This window comes from Stylophora pistillata, chromosome 10 (assembly GCF_964205215.1).
Source record: "Stylophora pistillata chromosome 10, jaStyPist1.2, whole genome shotgun sequence".
Taxonomy (NCBI): domain Eukaryota; kingdom Metazoa; phylum Cnidaria; class Anthozoa; order Scleractinia; family Pocilloporidae; genus Stylophora; species Stylophora pistillata.
This window is the reverse complement of record NC_142528.1, coordinates 26931626-26950686: the sequence shown is the minus strand read 5'-3', so window position 1 is coordinate 26950686 and position 19061 is coordinate 26931626. Positions and strand designations below refer to the sequence as shown.

At 39.6% G+C, this 19061-nt stretch overlaps 2 protein-coding genes across 2 annotated transcripts; one reads left to right on the top strand and one right to left on the bottom strand.

Annotated features, from left to right (window-relative positions):
• Positions 1–3287: 3287 nt before the first annotated feature.
• On the bottom strand, positions 3288–18827 carry LOC111323273 (uncharacterized). Its single transcript, XM_088736329.1, has 13 exons — positions 18733–18827; positions 18155–18217; positions 15861–18029; positions 15160–15354; positions 14063–14157; positions 13096–13155; positions 12439–12573; positions 11674–11796; positions 6784–6874; positions 5382–5420; positions 4846–4946; positions 4201–4319; positions 3288–3485 (listed from the first exon to the last, which is right to left on the bottom strand). The coding sequence occupies exons 1-13, from the start codon at positions 18766–18768 to the stop codon at positions 3394–3396; spliced, it is 3318 nt and encodes a 1105-aa protein (XP_088592455.1). The 5' UTR covers positions 18769–18827; the 3' UTR covers positions 3288–3393.
• On the top strand, positions 9275–11312 carry LOC111323255 (uncharacterized). The gene is made up of 3 exons (XM_022926570.2): positions 9275–9434; positions 10111–10222; positions 10400–11312. Exons 1-3 carry the CDS (start codon positions 9350–9352, stop codon positions 10899–10901), a joined length of 699 nt encoding a protein of 232 aa, XP_022782305.2. The 5' UTR covers positions 9275–9349; the 3' UTR covers positions 10902–11312.
• Positions 18828–19061: the final 234 nt, after the last annotated feature.

Sequence of the window (19061 nt, the reverse complement as noted above, 5' to 3'; positions counted from 1 at the left end):
AGCGCGACGTATAAACTAGGCCTAAGAAGTGCTGATGGGCCTGTGCGACTCCAGCCATTCGCTAGCGCTTTTAAATCTTCTGCCCTTAAAGAAATGCTCTTATTAGGATATATCTTAATCAATTTCCTTTTCGATGCGATAACAAGGGTTAGTTTTGAGGTTTCATTTCCCGATCTGTATGTTCTTGAGGTTTGGCATACAAATTTTTCACAATGGCCTTGCGAACATCCAGGAAAATGCAGTGAGCAGTTGGAGCTGCAATGCCAAATAAATCTCCCACTGTCAAGAACTTACAGCCAGGAGCAAGTCGATACAAACAGACGGCTTAACTGGGTAGCTGGTGGTGTAGGATTGGGTTTCATTGGAGTAAAGGCTGATAGTTTCTAAAGAAACTGTTTGGGGCTGCGTCGGTGGGGGTAAGGAAATAATTTGAATATATCAACAAAGTTGAAATGGTAAATTGGCCACCGTTACGATTATAAAAGCTGACGTTTCGAGCGTTAGCCCTTCGTCGGAGCGAATCATTTCATTGGAGCGAATCATTTCATTGGAGCGAATCATTTCATTGGAGTAGGTTGTTTGGTGATGTCGTTTTCGATTTCAGCCAGAATAAACCTAAACGTGTCCCGAGAAACCCTCATCCGTTTCTTGAAAACCGCATCATCCCAGTTTCGATAACCTTGAGACAACCAGTTGTTGATTCTGAGCTCATCAAGGCCTCTCGCCTGTCTTTCTGAGCTCATCAATAAAGGCTGATAGTTTCGAAAGAAACTGTTTGGGGCTGCGTCGGTGGGAGTAACGAAATAATTTGGATATATCAACAAAGTTGAAGTGGTAAATTGCCCACCGTAACGATTCCAAAAGCTGACGTTTCGAGCGTTAGCCCTTCGTCGGAGCGAATGGAGCCCTTCGTCTTTCGCTCCGACGAAGGGCTAACGCTCGAAACGTCAGCTTTTGGAATCGTTACGGTGGCCAATTTACCACTTCAACTTTGTTGATATATCCAAATTATAAAGGTTAATGTAAGTCTTGGAACGCGCAGTTAGATTAATCACTGCGTAAACTATGTCACTATCAACAGTTTGTGCCGCAGCACTATCTTTTAGATGACCTAGTTTATATAGCGGTATTGGTGCGTTGATAATAGGGAGTTTAAGCAAATCGCTACGGCTGGCGCTGCTACGGCTATCGGAGTTGACGAGGCTTGGGGAGAGTACGTCGCCGTAGGCCGCCAAAATTCAACTTTAAGCAACGCGAACTACAAACCTAGTACGGCTGAGAAGTTTAAAACCAATAAATTAAGCGTCTTCGCGGTAGTTTTTGCACGTCTAAAAACTCAAAATGACTTTGTTTAAAGGGACGAGGGATTCTAACGTTTGGAAAAAAAATTGTAAGCGATCCTGTGCACAGTGAATGAGTGAATTAAAATATTTAGCTTACGTGTTGTAAAATTGCCAGTTTGGAGCTTATAAACACCAAAGCAAAATTTCTACAGGGTCCCTCATAACCCTCGTCATTCCTCGGCTTCAGCTATTTGAATTTCAAGTAGTCTTTGAGGTTTGAAAAGGAAAAGTTAGACTTTCTATCTACGCATTTCTCCTTGCGTTCGCTGCGTTCTCCATATGCACAGTGCTTCGATCCTTCGACAAACCCGGCGGCAAAAATAAAGGCAGATTCACTCGGTAAGGGACAGCAAGCTTGATAAATATTCCCGATAAGCTATTTTTAAAGATGTTAAGTGTATTTCAATATTTAAAATTGCTCAGGAGAATGTATAAAGCGAAGAAAGAAGCGAGATAAGTTCACGTACCACAGACTACGCCGAAACCTTCCCACTCGCGTAGAAGGATTTCCCGCTACGGCTGGATGGGAACCACTGACATGCGCAATGACTCGTTTCTGGACAATTTTACTTCCGGTAGCCGTAGCGATTTGCTTTAACTCCCTAATATTTCTCGCGGTGGTACGGTGTTTCTTCTGTTTTGTTTGCGGTGTTGTGGTATTCAGACCCCTCCCCCCCCCCCCTGTCCAGATGTCCCTCTTCTAATAAAAGTCGGGGCCCTTTCGCGTCGGAGCCCTTCGTCTTTCGCTCCGATGAAGGGCTAACGCTCGAAACGTCAGCTTTTGGAATCGTTACGGTGGCCAATTTACCACTTCAACTTTGTTGATATATCCAAATTATAAAGGTTAATGTAAGTCTTGGAACGCGCAGTTAGATGAATCACTGCGTAAACTATGTCACTATCAACAGTTTGTGCCGCAGCACTATCTTTTAGATGACCTAGTTTATATAGCGGTATTGGTGCGTTGATAATAGGGAGTTTAAGCAAATCACTACGGCTGGCGCTGCTACGGCTATCGGGGTTGACGAGGCTTGGGGAGAGTACGTCGCTGTAACACGCCAAAATTCAATTTTAAGCAACGCGAACTACAAACCTAGTACGGCTGAGAAGTTTCAAACTAATAAATTAAGCGTCTTCGCGGTAGTTTTTGCACGTCTAAAAACTCAAAATGACTTCGTTCAAAGGGACGAGGGATTCTAAAGTTTGGAAAAAAAAATTGTAAGCGATCCTGTGCACAGTGAATGAGTGAATTAAAATATTTAAGCTTACGTGTTGTAAAATTGCCAGTTTGGAGCTTATGAACAACAAAGCAAAGTTTCTACACGGTCCCTCATAACCCTCGTTATTCCTCGGCTTCAGCCATTTGAATTTCAAGTAGTCTTTGAGGTTTGAAAAGGAAAAGTTAGACTTTCTACCCACGCATTTCTCCTTGCGTTCGCTGCGTTCTCCACGTGCACACTGCTTCGATCCTTCGACAAACCCGGCGGCAAAAATAAAGGCAGATTCACTCGGTAAGGGACAGCAAGCTTGACAAATATTCTCGATAAGCTATTTTTAAGGACGTTAAATGTATTTCAATAGTTAAAATTGCTCAGGAAAATGTATAAAGCGAAGGAGAAGCGAGATAAGTTCACGTACCACAGACTACGCCGAAACCTTCCCACTCGCGTAGAAGGATTTCCCGCTACGGCTGGATGGGAACCATTGAAATGCGCAATGACTCGTTTTTGGACAATTTTACTTCCGGTAGCCGTAGCAGCGCCAGCCGGAGTGATTTGCTTAAACTCCCTACTATTTCTCGCGGTGGTACGGTGTTTCTTCTGTTTTGTTTGCGGTGTTGTGGTATTCAGAACCCCCCCCCCCCCCCCCACCTGTCCAGATGTCCCTCTTCTAATAAACGTATGTTGATTTGGTAGAAGTAAACAATGACCAAAAAGAAGAGTGTTACCAGGACCAATATTTTATTACCCAATAAAACTTCCTTGGACAAATCTATTGTTCAATTTCATTCAGTTTTTTCGAAATTTACAGAGGGGTAGCAAACCTGTCTTCAACATAGAGAGAACAAATGAACACAGCCACTAGCACTACCAAAGGCTACAACAGGCCGGCTTTCATGAAATCCGATACAGCTCACTTTATCTGGAAAATATAAGAATGATAAATACAGCATGGTTATGAAAATGTTCATGATCAACGAGAACGATCATGGAGCTATGACGACGACGGCGACGATGTTGTGGTTGGGAACGTTAAGGGGTCAAGACGGCAACGCCGAGGATGACGTCGATTAAAAAGTAAATTTATATTTTCTGTTAGAATTTCGCGTCGATCATTTCGAAGTTTCAACATCCTCCCTGTGCACCGCCCCCCACACACGGGCATTTGAAATTGTGAAGATTGGTTCCTTCAAATTCCCGCCCTCCCCTTCCGGGCAAATATTGCGTTCAAATGCCCCACCCATGCACAATTTTTCATTGAAGGATTTTTTGTGTGATCAACGAATATTGTCGAATTTAGCAAAGTTTTTGGTGCTGCTGTTTGGTTCTTTGCTTGTAAGCATCATTCTACGAAGTAAAAAATTCGTTAAAAACTGAAGTAAACGTTTAATTGTTTGATTACCATGCAGCTGCAACTCTTTAAAGAGAGACTGCATTACTACATATGAAAGATCAATGACGGATAGGAAACTAAGAGGCATAAATTTTTTAGGGGGGTCCAAATCCGCGAAATGCCGGGGTCCAGATTCGTTAACGGATTTGGACGTGGGGTCTAAATCCGCTGTGACATCGCCACGATTACAAGAGAGCTGCTACACTGAGTTTCGAGAATACATAATATCGTACGGTTTTCATACCTTGAAACACTTGCATAGAAGCAAGCCTTCGACTGTTGCTGATGTTCCACAGGTTCACCTCACCTATGACCTGACATCCTGTGGCGATATACTGACCGTTGGTGCCTATCGCGTGGAACCTTGATGAGATTAAAATTTGCACAGGCTGTTAGGTCTTAAAAAAGATTAAGCATGCACCATCTGATCATTGGTCTTTCCAGTTGGATGTCGTGAAGTCAATAAAGAAACTCGTCAAAACAGCCAATCAAGAGGTAAGTACATAGCGCGGGAAAAACGCAAGATTGAGATGGAACCAACTTCATGTCAGAATCAATTTGAGGATCACAAAATAAAATTCTGGGCACATTTAAATTGAGTGTCGAGATTATTCCAGAATTGAAGTGCACTTGCTTTTTTTCATTCCGTAAGGTTACAAAAAGTCGTACGACCTTAATCAATTTTTAAGCGAGACAGACCCAACTTGACACTTGCGTTTCTTTCTGCGCTTCAAGCAGTTTGCATGTATTTGGTCTAGTCTCCAGTCCTGGGGATATTTTGGTTTGTTCAGATTGATTGTTGAGATTATTTTAATTCACTTGATTTCGTTTTGATAGAAATTAATCATGGACTCTACATCATTTTAAAGATCATCTATACAATACTTACCCCTCTACTGGAAAAATGCTCTCCAGGCATACCATTTTGGATGTTTTTGGATTCAAAGCAAGTGACAAAAAGGAACAATTTCTTTCTTCACATTGAATTTCCTGAAAAGTGCAAAAGATTATCACCGATCTGTATGGTAATGACAGTAGGTCTCCCAGCTTTGGCATGTGCCAGTGACATATCAGTCCTTTCTCCAAGAGTTCGTTACAAAGCCCCCGACGATTGTTTGCAAGTTAAAATTTTAATGAGGCGTTTTCGAGAGAGCAGCACATCATCGTTGTGATTTTTTTAGTATTATTTGTACGTTTCTACGACAATCACTCAAAATTCGCACTGATTTTTTTTTATGGCAAAACGAGAGTTTTAAATGTGATTGGTCAGTGGGGGTTAAAGTAAGAAAAGAAGCGTTCTCTTATCGGTCGCCTTTGAAGTGTCAAAAAGTCCGTATTTTCTATCTTTTCTTCCGGGAAATGAAATGAAAACCTCGTAAAAGGTTAGAGGAGTGCTTAAGATTAAAAACAATTTTATAACAATACCTTTCCTGATCGACCAGTCATCATAAGAAAAATGAGCCCCTAAAAAAAAGGAGACAAGCCTTTAGGCTCAGAGCTCTTAAAAACTTTGTTATGATCCTGAATCGAGCCGCGACGTATCATCTTTAAGCCTCTGATTTTTTTTTTCTTCTAAAATTCAGTTTGAAATTCTCCCTTCTAGTTACCATACATCTTTGTCTAATTGAGTGAAAAGAATTGTTTGCTTTATCAAGATAACTACGTTAGGCAGGACTTCTGCGTCATGATCAACCTCGTTCCCAAGGTCTCTCATCTTCCCACCCTTATCTCGCTCCAAGGGAACGGGAAAATGAGAGACCCTAGGAACGAGGTTGCGTCTAGCTGATAAGTTGTCTCTTCTCACCACTTACTTGCTTGATAAAAAACATTCATTAGATGAGGTTTTTGTGATATCCGGAATAATCAAGGTCGAGGTAAGTGCTGATAACACTAACCAAGACCTTGATTATTCCGGATATCACAAAAACCTCATTCAATAATTGTTTTATTATACATTGTTATAAAGAAAATGACGCCGAACGCTATTATCGCAGCGTACACAGTTTATTTTCGAACACTTAAAAATGTACAACTGCGTGGTAAACAAATTTACACTTAGGCTAATTACTTTTTGTCGTGAGGCTTCTGGATATTTTTCTCTTTGAGGTATTCGTAGAACAGTTCCTTCGCCACTTTGGTCGATCTTTTAGTATTTTCCGAATCTCTATCTTCAAGTAATTTCTAAATTTCTCGCTGGGTCGATGAAGCGAATCGAGAAGCCATTCTTACTTCGCTGTCCGTGAACTTGACATTGCTCCACCAGAAATCATGCATTGCGCGCGCAACCTACAGAGTATTCACTAATCTGTAGGTGTAGGTTAGTGAATAATCTGTTGGTTGCACTGTTTCCCAGAATTAACTATGGGCGTTTAGCCAATGAGAAGACAGATGGTGACTACAAGGTATAATAATGGATTATATTGTACGGAGAAGTTAAATGTCAATCTCTTCTGCCGGGCATTATTATATCTCATTAACCAAGCGCGAGGGCCGTACTGGGAGAATATCGGCCCGAGGTCTTGACAGTACGGACCGAGCGCAGCGAGGTCCGTACAAAAAAGACCGAGGGCCGATATTCTTCCAGTACGGTCCCGAGCAAGCTTGGTTAATAAGAGATTTATTATACGACTGAAGTTCAAAGGGACACAAGTGCGGTATCATTCGGGACCATTCGGGACAGTGCCCGTTCCAATACTGAGAGAATATTGACCGGCAATAGAGCATTTTGATCGGTCGATTTTAGTTATTGGCCCTCTGACTGCCCGAGTCGTGTAATAAAGGGTATTATAAGGTCCAGCCTAACTGAAGCCAAACTATTAGGTCTTACCCTTTCAGTGGACGCTTTGAGACAGAACAAATGACCAAGACCTTGAGTACGGAGACTTATAGTTCGTAACTGCTGGCATGTCTTGTGATTCCTGAAATCAAGGACGAAAACCACAGTTACGGCATTTTTAATAGACAAGTTTACAGTGAAAAATCAGAAAAACGTGAATATTTCGAGCATGTTGCGGTGTTATGACTAAATTTTATTGGAGACCAGGACAAGCAAGCCAACCAAAAGATCATAAACTTAATACAGTTGAACCTCTCCACAGCGGTCACCTTGAGGACAGAAGAAAGTGGCCGTTGTCGAGAGGTGGCCGGTATGAGAAGGTAGGGGTGAACGTATGGACAGCTTGCCAGGACCAAAAATGTGGCTGTTAGGGAGAGGTGGCCGTTACTGGAGGTTCGCGTGTACTCTTGTTGCTTAAATATCAATAAACTTAAAAGACTCCTTGTCGATGAAAAATGATCCCAGAAAAACATTTGTATTATGTGTCTGCAGTTTTTTGTGTCTGTTGATATCAGGGATAGTTTTGGACCGTGCCACATGACAACACTATAAACCCAATCAATCATTATGCGGAGTATCATCCTAACGCAATACACCCTAACATCAGTATGCATATTCTCCATACTGTTCTCTATACATTTCTTAAAGTGCTGACAAGAAGAATTTTTTTAACAATCAAGAGCTTCTTTAGTTAGTAATCATTTCCTTTATTCTAACAACCTTCATATTGTGAGGAGAAATTGGCTGCAAATATGGCGTCCAATTTGAATTAAGATTGTTCTAGACTCACTAGCCTCGTCTTCACGTAGAAACACAAAAGGATTATTACATGCGTGAGACGCTAGTGAGTCAGAAACAATGGCAACTCAAATTAGTCGCCATATTTTCATTTGGTGTGACTAAGAAATAATTTCCCCTTTTGAAGAGACAAGTTAAAATTATAAAGTTGAATAAACAGTGTATCTCTGAAGTTTATGCCCACTCGGCATGCTTTTACAACATTTGTTTGGCAGCAATGCGTAACACAGTTTTTCCAGTTTGCTTAGCAAAGGAACATACCGAAGCAAATATCATTCAGAAGAAGGTACACGGTTAAGTGTTGCGGTGTCAGTAACATCAACCTCAGGGTAACTCTCTCAATTTTTATTCGTAATGTACGTAATGGCAGACTACAACTGCTGTAAACCAACCACAAAAAATGTTTATCAAATCTAACTTAGCGATCAGTTGCTTTGCGTATGTGACAATTCAGTTTGAAAGGATACAGATCATGCATTATTGTTTCAGATCGTTTCAACAGGAGTGTTTTCAAGGTAATAATTTCAGAAAACAACATAAATTGGGTACAAAGCGATACTATGTAAACTATTGAGAGAGCAGATCATTGTACTGCTTTCTAAAAATTATCTCTCCATTATCTATCTATTCAGTCCAACGATTAAATTGAAGTGGACGATTTCAATAGCGGCATTGTAGCCTTTTAACATCCACCCTTAAATAGCTCCTCAACGAAAGGGTTATTACGGTATCAGAAAGTAAGATAAAAATAGCAGAGGGGCGGTATAAACCGGAGTGTTGCGGTTTATACCGCGGTGTTCAGTGACCGTTTCCAATGTTTTCTGAGGTCATGCAAGCAAAATAACTTCCCATACAATTCTCTAACTAATAACACGACAAACATAGATACCCCATGATTATAAAGTGAGAGTAGAGATCATATGACTTTAACGGTGAAAAGACTAAAGGTAAAATGATTGGTGGCTTCTCATGATTCAGCATGATCGTGACACTTTTGTGTGCAGTGTTAACGAGCGCATCTCATCAAAAAAGGGAGTAATATAACTCGAATACCAAGGAGATCAAGTACTAGAACAAATCTATCGATTCCTTTCATTTTCCCTTAATGAAATGAGCCTCTCTGATGTCAAGTTATTGAAAGAAAGGTCTTTTTTTCCCTCTGATACGTAATACTTAAAATGGCTAGAATGAGCCGTGACAAGTTATGCTCTGCTATACTTCAAAACCACTTGAAGCATCTGTAGGTAGCTATAAACAATACATATTTAGCTGAGACGTTTTAAATATAATTTTGACGCATCCTTGATTAAAACAACTTTCATAAGTTATCAGATCTATGAGAAAGTGCTACCTTCACACCCACTTTAAATGTTTCGCCGATGCCTTCTCCCCCCTCAAGAAAAAAAAGTAGCAGCATTTCACATGTATTTTTATCATCTGTTTCAGTAGCAGGGGTGATAGCAACATCTGTTACTTGATACATGGATATATTTTGTGCCATAAAAGCAATTAGTCTCGCAACACCACAGAGATCACTTAAAATATAAATATTAAACTAAACTACTTCAGAGGACAGGCTTAGAATAGATCAAGTAAGTACCTTATTGTATCGCTATTTCAGATCGTTTCAGCACAGGTAATATCGATAAGTAATACTGACACAGGATGCACTTACTTAAACCTTATATAAGGCCGAAACCCCTCATTCCCTAGTGTGTTTGCTATTCTTAACAAACATAAGAACACGACGGACTTGAAAATGATGTCGAAAAGTCGTTCGGTATCTATGCTGCTGCTGATGTTTATCATTCTGGTGACAAATGACCTCGGTTCCTCGGAGGAAGGTAATTCTTATTTTGGATGCATTCTATAAATTCGATGATTAGTAAAACCACTTATATTCTATATAGGAAAGATTTATTTTCATAACTAACATTGAAAAACAAATTAAGTGAAAGGAACAACTAGTAGTCGAAGACGCTGAAGATTAACAATAGTTCAGTTCCGCTACTGGAGAATGTTTAGCTATAACCCTTCTGGAAATGCACCGATTCTTGCACAACATAAACTGGAGAAAGGAAACCGAGATATTTGGTCGGAACTAAAGTATTTTTCTTTTGCTTCTGAAAGTTAGTTTTCAAGCCGGATTGTGAACCTATAGTTAAGTTTTCAACCTTCCCTTGTTACCCAGAAAGGCTGGGTGGCCTAAATGGATAGCATGAAATCGGAGTTTGTCCATTTCAAATGTAGCATTTCAAAAAGGCAGCGGCACTTCGATAGAAACCACAGAAAAAAAAAAGCAATCGAAGCAAATTTGAGTATGATCTCAAACAAACCCAGAGTAAGAGCAGTCCCTCCTTTTTGGCGAAAATTAAGGCGGGTAAAAAAAAATGTTCAACAATACTAAGGCTGGGACAATGAGATTTTAGCCCTCATCGCCCTTATCACTCTAGGGTTCAAATGCCACCAACACCTGGTTCGGAAAGCCGTGTTCTGCTAACACCATTCCAACATTTATAGACATTCAAGAGCTGGACCTTCCTCAAGAGGATGGAAGTTATGCCAGGTTGGAGGATCTTTACCCCGATCCGGACATTGTCAATGAAGATCCAAGGCGTCGAAGAAGTCGAAGGTGAGACGATCAGCTATTCAAAATTTGAAAATTCAAATTGTTTCATCCTCAAAGCAGAAAAGTTAAGGCACTACTTATGTTAAGGCGAGGGACCTTACCCTCGTTTACTTGCGAGAATAAATTGTAGGCCAAAGCTAGAAATGTTTCATGAAAATCAATTTTTTTTTTTCGCGACAGATGTGGACCAGACGTAACATCCTGGCTTATTAGGCAAATGAACCGAAATAAAAACAACAGAGCCATCAGAAGTTGCCGTAGCTGGTACAACACTCTTCTCTGGCCCAGGTGTCTAATTCAGTTCGCCAACCTGGTCGCTAACTGCAAGCCCTGGGATTACAAATGCACGCAGACATTCAGACGAGGATCATGTCCCTATCGCTGCCCAAAAACTGTGACCTTGTGTGGACGATGCGTGAATTACGATGTACCAGGGAACATCCACTACGGCTACGTCGGCCGCGCTGCCAGCATTCGACGCTGGGTGCTGCTGTTTGCTGCTAACACCGTACAAAAGGGTGGCATCGACGACGCCAGGGACCAGGTTGCCATCAGAATTGGAATGGACCGGTATGATAATCCGAGTAAAAGAGCAAACTTTTGCCGAGATGTATTGAGCAAGATCGGTTCTTTAAATCGTGATGGAACCTCAGGTTGTCAAAGATGTTCTACGAGATACTAACAAGCTCAGTGGAGCCATACGTTTACAAAAAACAAAACAAAACAAAACAAAACAAAAAAACCCATGTGACATGAAACGCAAGTGATGGGAACAGTATGACAAAACAATGTAGCACGACTTCAGGAAAACGAGAAATAACTTTAGAGAGTAATTATTAAGGTTTTAAAGTGGTCTCGTCATTCATTAAACTCTTTTTTTTTTTGGTGTAGCTTCTATAGTGAATAGAGTAAATCCAGATTAAATTTTCAAGTAACACTAACCATGAAGAAGTGAAGAAAACGACAAAGAAAGGTGACGGTCAATTAATCGTTTTTAACATTTATGCAAAACTTGCAGGTTTGCTTGTTTATAGAGAGAAAAATAGACTAAAACTGTCCTGGTGTCAATAAAATAAGTAAAGAATTTATGGCATTTAAGCTGTGCAGCTGATTCTCTTCAAAACAGTCTCAATTGCTTCTCGTGAACCCATTCTCCCCTATACGCAAGAGGTTTGACATCTTCAAAAGTTGCGCTAGTTACGCGGTGATAATACTAATCATGCCTCATGAGTGGCGCAACACACTAAGGTTTGTCTGTGTAATAGGACTGCATGCTGTCCAATTTGGAAATAATTGGATGAAAAAAGTTCTGAGGACAGCCAAAACTGGACTAGGCCGTAGGCTGAGTGCAATTTGGCTGTCAGAGGAATTTTTTTGAATTAGTGACAGAGATTTTATGGATAGTGATATTTTTGGTAGTGTTTAAAATCCTGACGATGACAGCAATAGCTTACCACAAAAAAAGTTCATCATTTGTGGTTCCCAAAAGAAGGCAGTGACTACCAAGGACAGTTTGAATGGATGTCAAGTCACTTTCAGCGACTATTGGAGTAAAACACTGTTTCTGTTCCACTACCCTTGATAAAACAAAAAAGGAAAACCATATAAAAGAAAGCCAAACAGTACAAGGGTTACTTTCCATGTTTTGTTTGATTCGTCCCCATAGTAATTCATGAATAGGTAAATTAAAAAGTAGATATTTCCAAGAAGCTTCTTCAACAGAGACTGCATTCATCCAGCTATTGGCCTTACTAATCAGAGGCCAGTAAGCCCAAATAATGGCCATGCTTTGAATGACCAAGAGAAGAGTCTGGGCTGAAGTTGATGTCCCCTTCCCTTGAAATAACATAACTTGGAACATGGCTTCAGTTACACTGATTAATAGTAGCATGGCAGGAAAAAATATAATGTGGCAAATGTTACCTAATTTTGTAAATTTTATCTTAATGTAGATCACAAAGTAAGTTTTACATAATCTGACCGTAATTTATTTAGTTTTTTTGCTCTTTTCATACCCTACATCTTTGCACCCATTCTATCTACTTTAATTGTTATAACAATAAGTTCTCTTGGATGCTCTGCATTTATGCCAAAGTATGCCACAATCAGCTTCAACTATTTTTACTGACAAAGGTGTTATTTTAACAGATAAACTATAGTTTTTGTGAGATTGCTGTCACATTCTTAATAGAAGAAGACATCAAGTTACATGTACTCACAGGCCAAAACTATCCAGGGTCCACTTTGTCAAAGCTGTTCCATGAGGTGTCCTGTTTCCAATCACAAATTCAACGTTTGTCTTTCCCGAAAAATCATTCAAAAGGCACATTGTTGAAAATAAATGGTTGCTGTTCCTAGAATATTGAAATGCAACTGAATTACATACCTATGGAAAATAAAAGCTGACTAGGTACTCTCATAAAACGTACAAGAGAAAATACTGTGATTAGTATTCCTCTTATTCTTTTCCACTCTTTTCCCACAACCCCCCAATCTTTCTCTTCCAGGGGCCAGAAAGACTTCTAAATGTAAAAAGAGAGAGGTTAACCATCATACCACTCATGTGTAGGGGTTACATTTTAGGGCATCTGTGACTGAATTGACAACCATTGAAGGCTATACCCTCATTGATATCTTTTAGAGTTAGACTTATTAAACAACTTGAATGGAATACAGATACATAATACAGCTAAGTCTGAAAATAAATAAAGGCCTATGGAAATCTGTTGGGAAAGGAGGTCCTTCTGAGTATTTTATGACCACTATCATTTAATTAAAGCGTGAATCCTACTCCATCCCCATAAAACAATGCATGTGATTTTGCTTGCTGTCTTTCCTTTGATTTCATGTTATTTGCCTGTCATGAAGTTACTTACAAGGCATCATCACCGTTTAAATCCAAAGAATAGTCACCCTCATCTGAATAACCAAGAATCCTGCAAAGAAACACACTTAAACAATACTGTTCATGCAATTTAGTATTTTATTAAACGACTTGGGCGGTCAGAGGGCCAATAACTAAAATCAACCAATCAAAATACTCTATTGCCGGTCAATATTCTCTCAGTATTGGACCGGGCACTGTCCCGAATGGTCCCGAATAATACCGCACTTGTGTCCCTTTGAACTTCAGTTGTATAATAAATCTCTTATTAACCAAGCTTGCTCTGGACAGTACTGGAAGAACATCGGCCCTCGCTCTTTTTTGTACGGACCTCACTGCCCTCGGTCAGTACTGTCAAGACCTCAGGCCAATATTCTCCCAGTATGGCCCTCGCGCTTGGTTAATAAGATATATGCATTACCGATAGCTTAGTCGATGACTGTTCCATTGTCAAGAACAATGAAATTGGATCTTCTCCAATACATATCCACACATTTTTACACAGAAAGATGATGGAGAGAAAGAAAAAAAATGTAACTATTGTAACAGGACGTTGTTTGATTTAATATTTGATTCTCACAGCTAAAAAAATATCAGAAATGTACACTTCACAGTGGGGACAATCAGTAAATGGACACCTGGAGGTAGTTTTCACAAGTTTCAGTTCCATTTATGGCACTATCAGTATCGAAAGTAAACATCATTACTATCACAATGGTGAGAAATGACCTTCTCCATAATAGGGCCTTAACCAGATGGGCTGACAAATAACCTATTGCTATCATTGCTGCCAACAGGTGTAGTTGAGAGATAACTAGCACTTGCCAGAGGTATCCCAAACTGAGAGAGCAGAGACAAATATATCTCTGTGGTAACCTGAAGTTCATGCTTGTCCTACCATTTAGCCATTATTGGCTTTAATTAAACTTTGTTTCTATTAATTTTGTAGTTTTCCTCACCTTCCATTGCTTCCACAGAAATTTCCTCCAACCAGAAGGACAACATGAGAATTCATTGGCACAATTTCAACACTTGCAAACTCTTGTCCACCACCCTATAAGACAATTACAAAGTTTAGAATAATAAGAGCTTATTATTCTAAACTTGTTAGAATGTTAGCTATCAATTCTTATAGACTGAAAGTCATTTGTCTGTCACACTAGGTGAAACAGGATTTTAATTGCACACTTCAAATCAGCACATCTGTACACAGGCAATACCTAATTGACTGAAATTGTTCAAAGCAATTGCTGCTTGGATAGAAAAGCTGTTTCTTCATATGACAAGAAATGCATACAGTCACAAAGTATTACCAAAAAACCCTGATATCTTGTTCAAACCCAGCGACCTATCCCATATGCGAGAGCCTCTTATTTCTTGCCTCTAATTGTAACAACAAGCAGAAAATCCTTCCTTTCTTTTACAACCTCATTTCTCTCACCACTTTGTCATAAAAAGAAAATTGCATTACCTAATAATTCATGTACTCAACGATTATATGAAATTCAAATATCTGAACTGCAGTTATAGAAGCGTATTTGTGCATGATCCTCGCAGTAAAGAGCACTATTAAAAGCACTAGTGAAAATCACACCTGAAAAAATTCAGGCCTGTACGGTATTCCAACCACTGACCTCTGCGATACTTGCGCAGCGCCCTACCAATTGAGCTAACAAGCCAACTGGGAGCAGGTCAACAAATTAGTCCGACATAAACCCATAAGATGATAAATCAAACACAACGATTATATGAAATTCATGTATCTGAACTGTGGTTATAGAAGCATATTTGTGCATGATCCTTGCAGTCAAGAGCACTATCTAATACTGAAAATCAGACCTGAAAAAATTCAGGCCTGTACAGGATCTGAATCACTGACCTCTGTGATACTAGTGCAGCGCTCTACCGATTGAGCTAACAAGCCAACTGGGAGCAGATCATCAAATTAGTCCAACATAAACCAATAAGATGATAAATCAAACATGTATACATGTACTGTAGATCTGATGACAAAGTACCACTTAAAATTAGACAAACTTAAGTAATGTTCTCTCACAGAAGGAAGACTCCATTTGTGAAGTACAGTCCATTGTAATCCTGGTGCAACTGTCCAGATAACCACTAAATGAGCCAGACAAACTGCCAATACATCTCTCTTCATCTTTGTTACTGTTTCATCTTTCTCGCTTACTGGCTCATAAGATGACAGAGAAACAGACCTGATAACATTGCTTTCACCCTCCATGTGATGCTAGGCCAAAACAGATGTAACATAATTTAGTACTGGTTATAGTTAATAAAAGGAACAAACACTACAAATCCCATCAAGGATGAGCCATTAAGTTCAAATAATCTCCCAACCTGCCAAGTTTCAAATTCACGGTCAATCTTCATTAACCAGAAAAAAAAAGGTCATGAGAATGAACAAATTTATCAACTAGAAGGTGTTATTAAATTCTCCTTAATAATTAACTAGAAAGAGTGTAGAAGGAAAAAAGGAATAAAAGAGAATTACAGACTAGATTATAGGGGTTGACAAATACATGTAATTAGAAGCAATATCAGGGTTGGCTTTAAGCGCTGGCTGCTGGTAAAATTCACCAGATGAAAAAGGGGCAATCCCTGGCTGGATGTTTGGCTGGCTTGGTAAAGCACAACAGGCACTTCTGAGGTTACACAAAATCAATCACCCCCTTTAAAAGCCTCCTCACTCAAAATTTCAGTGAAATTTCTTAGCTACAATCATGCAATATGTACCTGCAAGCAGGCCATCATCAGCATGGGAGTCAGTTCTGATTGATCCTCAGGTGGAGTCATGCAGGATATCTGTGAGCTCTCTACAGGCTCAGTCATTTTTCCATGAGGTGTAGCTTGTTCACCAACACCAGGTTCAGGATAAGATGAACCTAATATTTGTTCTTCAGAACTAAGTAAAACTCCTCGGCTTTTATGAATGACCATATTAGCTTCAAGCAACATTTTTCCAGCACTGGTTTCCTTCAGACCACACTTTTCTGGAGAGTTGGAAGTACAATTTGGCTGCACATCAGTGGAAATTTCTTTACTTGATTCTGGTCCTGCATGACCGTATTGAAGTAGAAAGTTTTTATCAGATGCACCACCATTAAAGTCTAAGGCTCTGTTATTATCTTCTTTTTTGCTTTTATCACAGCTGTCAAAAGCAAAATCAGTTTTTTCATCAACACCATCATGAGCTGAGTGTGCAACACTGCTTGTTTCATCAACAATGTTCCTTACACAGACTGAATTTTCATCTACCTGATGAGGCACACAAGGCTGTACAACTGTCCTAGGATTTTCTTGTGATGCTCCCCTTGTAGAGAAGTCAACTTCACTATTTTTCATTGGCCCATGTTTCAACTGAAGATCACATTTGTGTTTTGGACTTGACAAGAACTGATTTACACTGCCCTCTGAATTTCTTTCACTCTCTAAGTTTCCTGATTTGGAAATGAATTGTGGCACTTGATTGATGTTCTTTCCTTCTGAGGTGTCTAGAATAGTGACAGTTTCCACTTTATCAGGTTTAATTGTACTATCAAACTGCATTGAACAACCTTCTAATGGATTGATCAATTTGTTAGCACAGCTTTCTTGTACCTGTTCATTCAACTCAGGTAAATCCTTCTCTCTCTTTAGCACAGTGTCGTGCTCTTTCACTTTTTCTGTGATTTTGTCATTTACGTCTCTATTGATCCTCTCAGCTGGCAAAGCACCTTTGATCTTGGCAAGTTTCAACTTCGCAAACTCTTTATCAGGCAAAGAAAAGTCTACAACAATTCCCAAAGGACCACCAGGTTTTGCTTCATCTAAGTTAGGTCTTGGGAAAACAAAATCTTTGGGTATACATTCATGTAAATTATCATTCAAAGTTACTGAAGTATGTTCTGCGCTGCATTTTGCAGTCTTAGTTTTGTTTTGCAAAGTGGTTACTTTCCTTTGTCTACAGTGTTTTGATCTGTTTGATTTTGTGTTCTTTGATTGTATATAATTACAACCCTCAGAAATAACTGATTGCTTTCCAAAGCTTGGAGTGGACTGCAGCCTTCGAGATCTTCTTGGAAATTCTTCTTCAAACAGATGCATCCAGTGCCTGTTTTCTGGAGATGAATTGACACTTTCACAAACCGAGGAGAAGTGAAAAGTATCTTTCTTTTCAGGTGCCTCTGTGGCTTTTCCAGAAGCTTCTACTTTAGGTAAACATTTCTGTATGACTTCATTGTTAATGGACTCTGAATTCACAACTGTTACAGTTCCTATACTTAGAGATTCAACTACTTCAGAAACTTTTCCATTATTAGCAAAAGAAATATCTTTAACTGATTTACTGTTTTCATTATTCCCTAAAGGAATTTGTACAACATCTTTGTTTAGGCCAGAACAAGCAGCAGTTCTCAAAGTGTGGCCTTGGTTATCTTTGCTCTTGGAAAAATCTTTGTGCTCTGATGCGACTCTACTGTTTTCAGGCAGTGCTGCATTGTCATGCAATGCATTATCATCACTGGACAATGCAACCCACTGATTATCTGTTTCATAGCCAAGTACATTATTGCTTCCTACACCAATTTGTATTATTTTATTGTCATTGTCATCTGGTTTGCAGGATTCCACTGGTGCAGATCTTTGTTTGGACGTTTCATGGGAAACTACGACTATCCCATTTTTACTCTTTGATTTCCTCTCACAAAGTAGTTGCTGATGAGTTTCTACAACATCCTTAAATGTCACAGTTTTAAAGACTCCTTTCTTGTGAGCTGAAAGGGAGCTTGAATTTGCGTCTTCAGGAGAAAATGATTTTCGAGACAGTAAAGTACTGGATCTGTTTTGAGCATCACCACAAGTGATCTCCTCTTTGACTGCGAAACCACTAAATGTTTGCCGCCTTTGCTTTCTAATCTCAGCTCTCTATAACCAGAAAATAATAAATAGAAGTCAGAGTGAAAATACCGTCTTTTTTTTTTTTTTTTTTTTTTTACAGTGAATTGTGTTGTATAACTTCAACACAGGTGTGAAATCACTTGGAAACTCACCTGAAGTTTTCTCAAGGCCTTGGCATGTTTCTTCTCAAGTTCTAACAGCCGCTGCCTCATAATCTATACAAACGAGAAGAATACAAATGACTAAATTTAAGAAGGGGGAGGAAGGGGTGTGGGAGTGGTTTAGCAAATATGATTTCAGAGATCGCACCTAGCTTTGTTTCAAACTTTCACAATTCATCGCAAATAATTTAAGGTCGGGCTCGTCGCCTCTCATTATAATTTGGATATATCAACAAAGTTGAAATGGTAAATTGGCCACCGTAACGATTACAAAAGCTGACGTTTCGAGCGTTAGCCCTTCGAAACGTCAGCTTTTGTAATCGTTACGGTGGCCAATTTACCATTTCAACTTTGTTGATATATCCAAATTATTTCGTTACCCCCACCGACGCAGCCCCAAACAGTTTCTTTAGAAACTATCAGCCCTCTCATTATAGACGAAAACACACACAAAAAAAACTCTCGTTACCACATACATTCAAGCAAATAAAAATTAAGAAACCTCTTAAATTTTCATTTATCCTGTTATTTAAGAAAAACAAGGTGCAAGAAGCCTTAACAAAGCAGACCTGTTTTTGTTCATCTTGGATGTAGCGGGCCGCCATATTGTTTATGTGCGGTCAACTCGAAAGTCGCGGGGAAATATTGGAAGAGGTTTCCCGGATGCCATAGGTACCCGCGCCCCCCGCCTCCCTTTCCCCACCACAAGCTAGGTCTGCAATGCGTAGATGAAGTAAGGGAAGGGCTTTCCTTTCACCAAGACAATTTGGTTACTATTCGGAAGTAAAAAAAAAACAAAAGCGATCAGAAAATGGGGAAAGTGAGAAAACAAGTGTATGGTAAGGGAGGGGTCCAAGAGAATAAACAGCAGGAAGGGTATAGGGGCCAGGGAAGGACA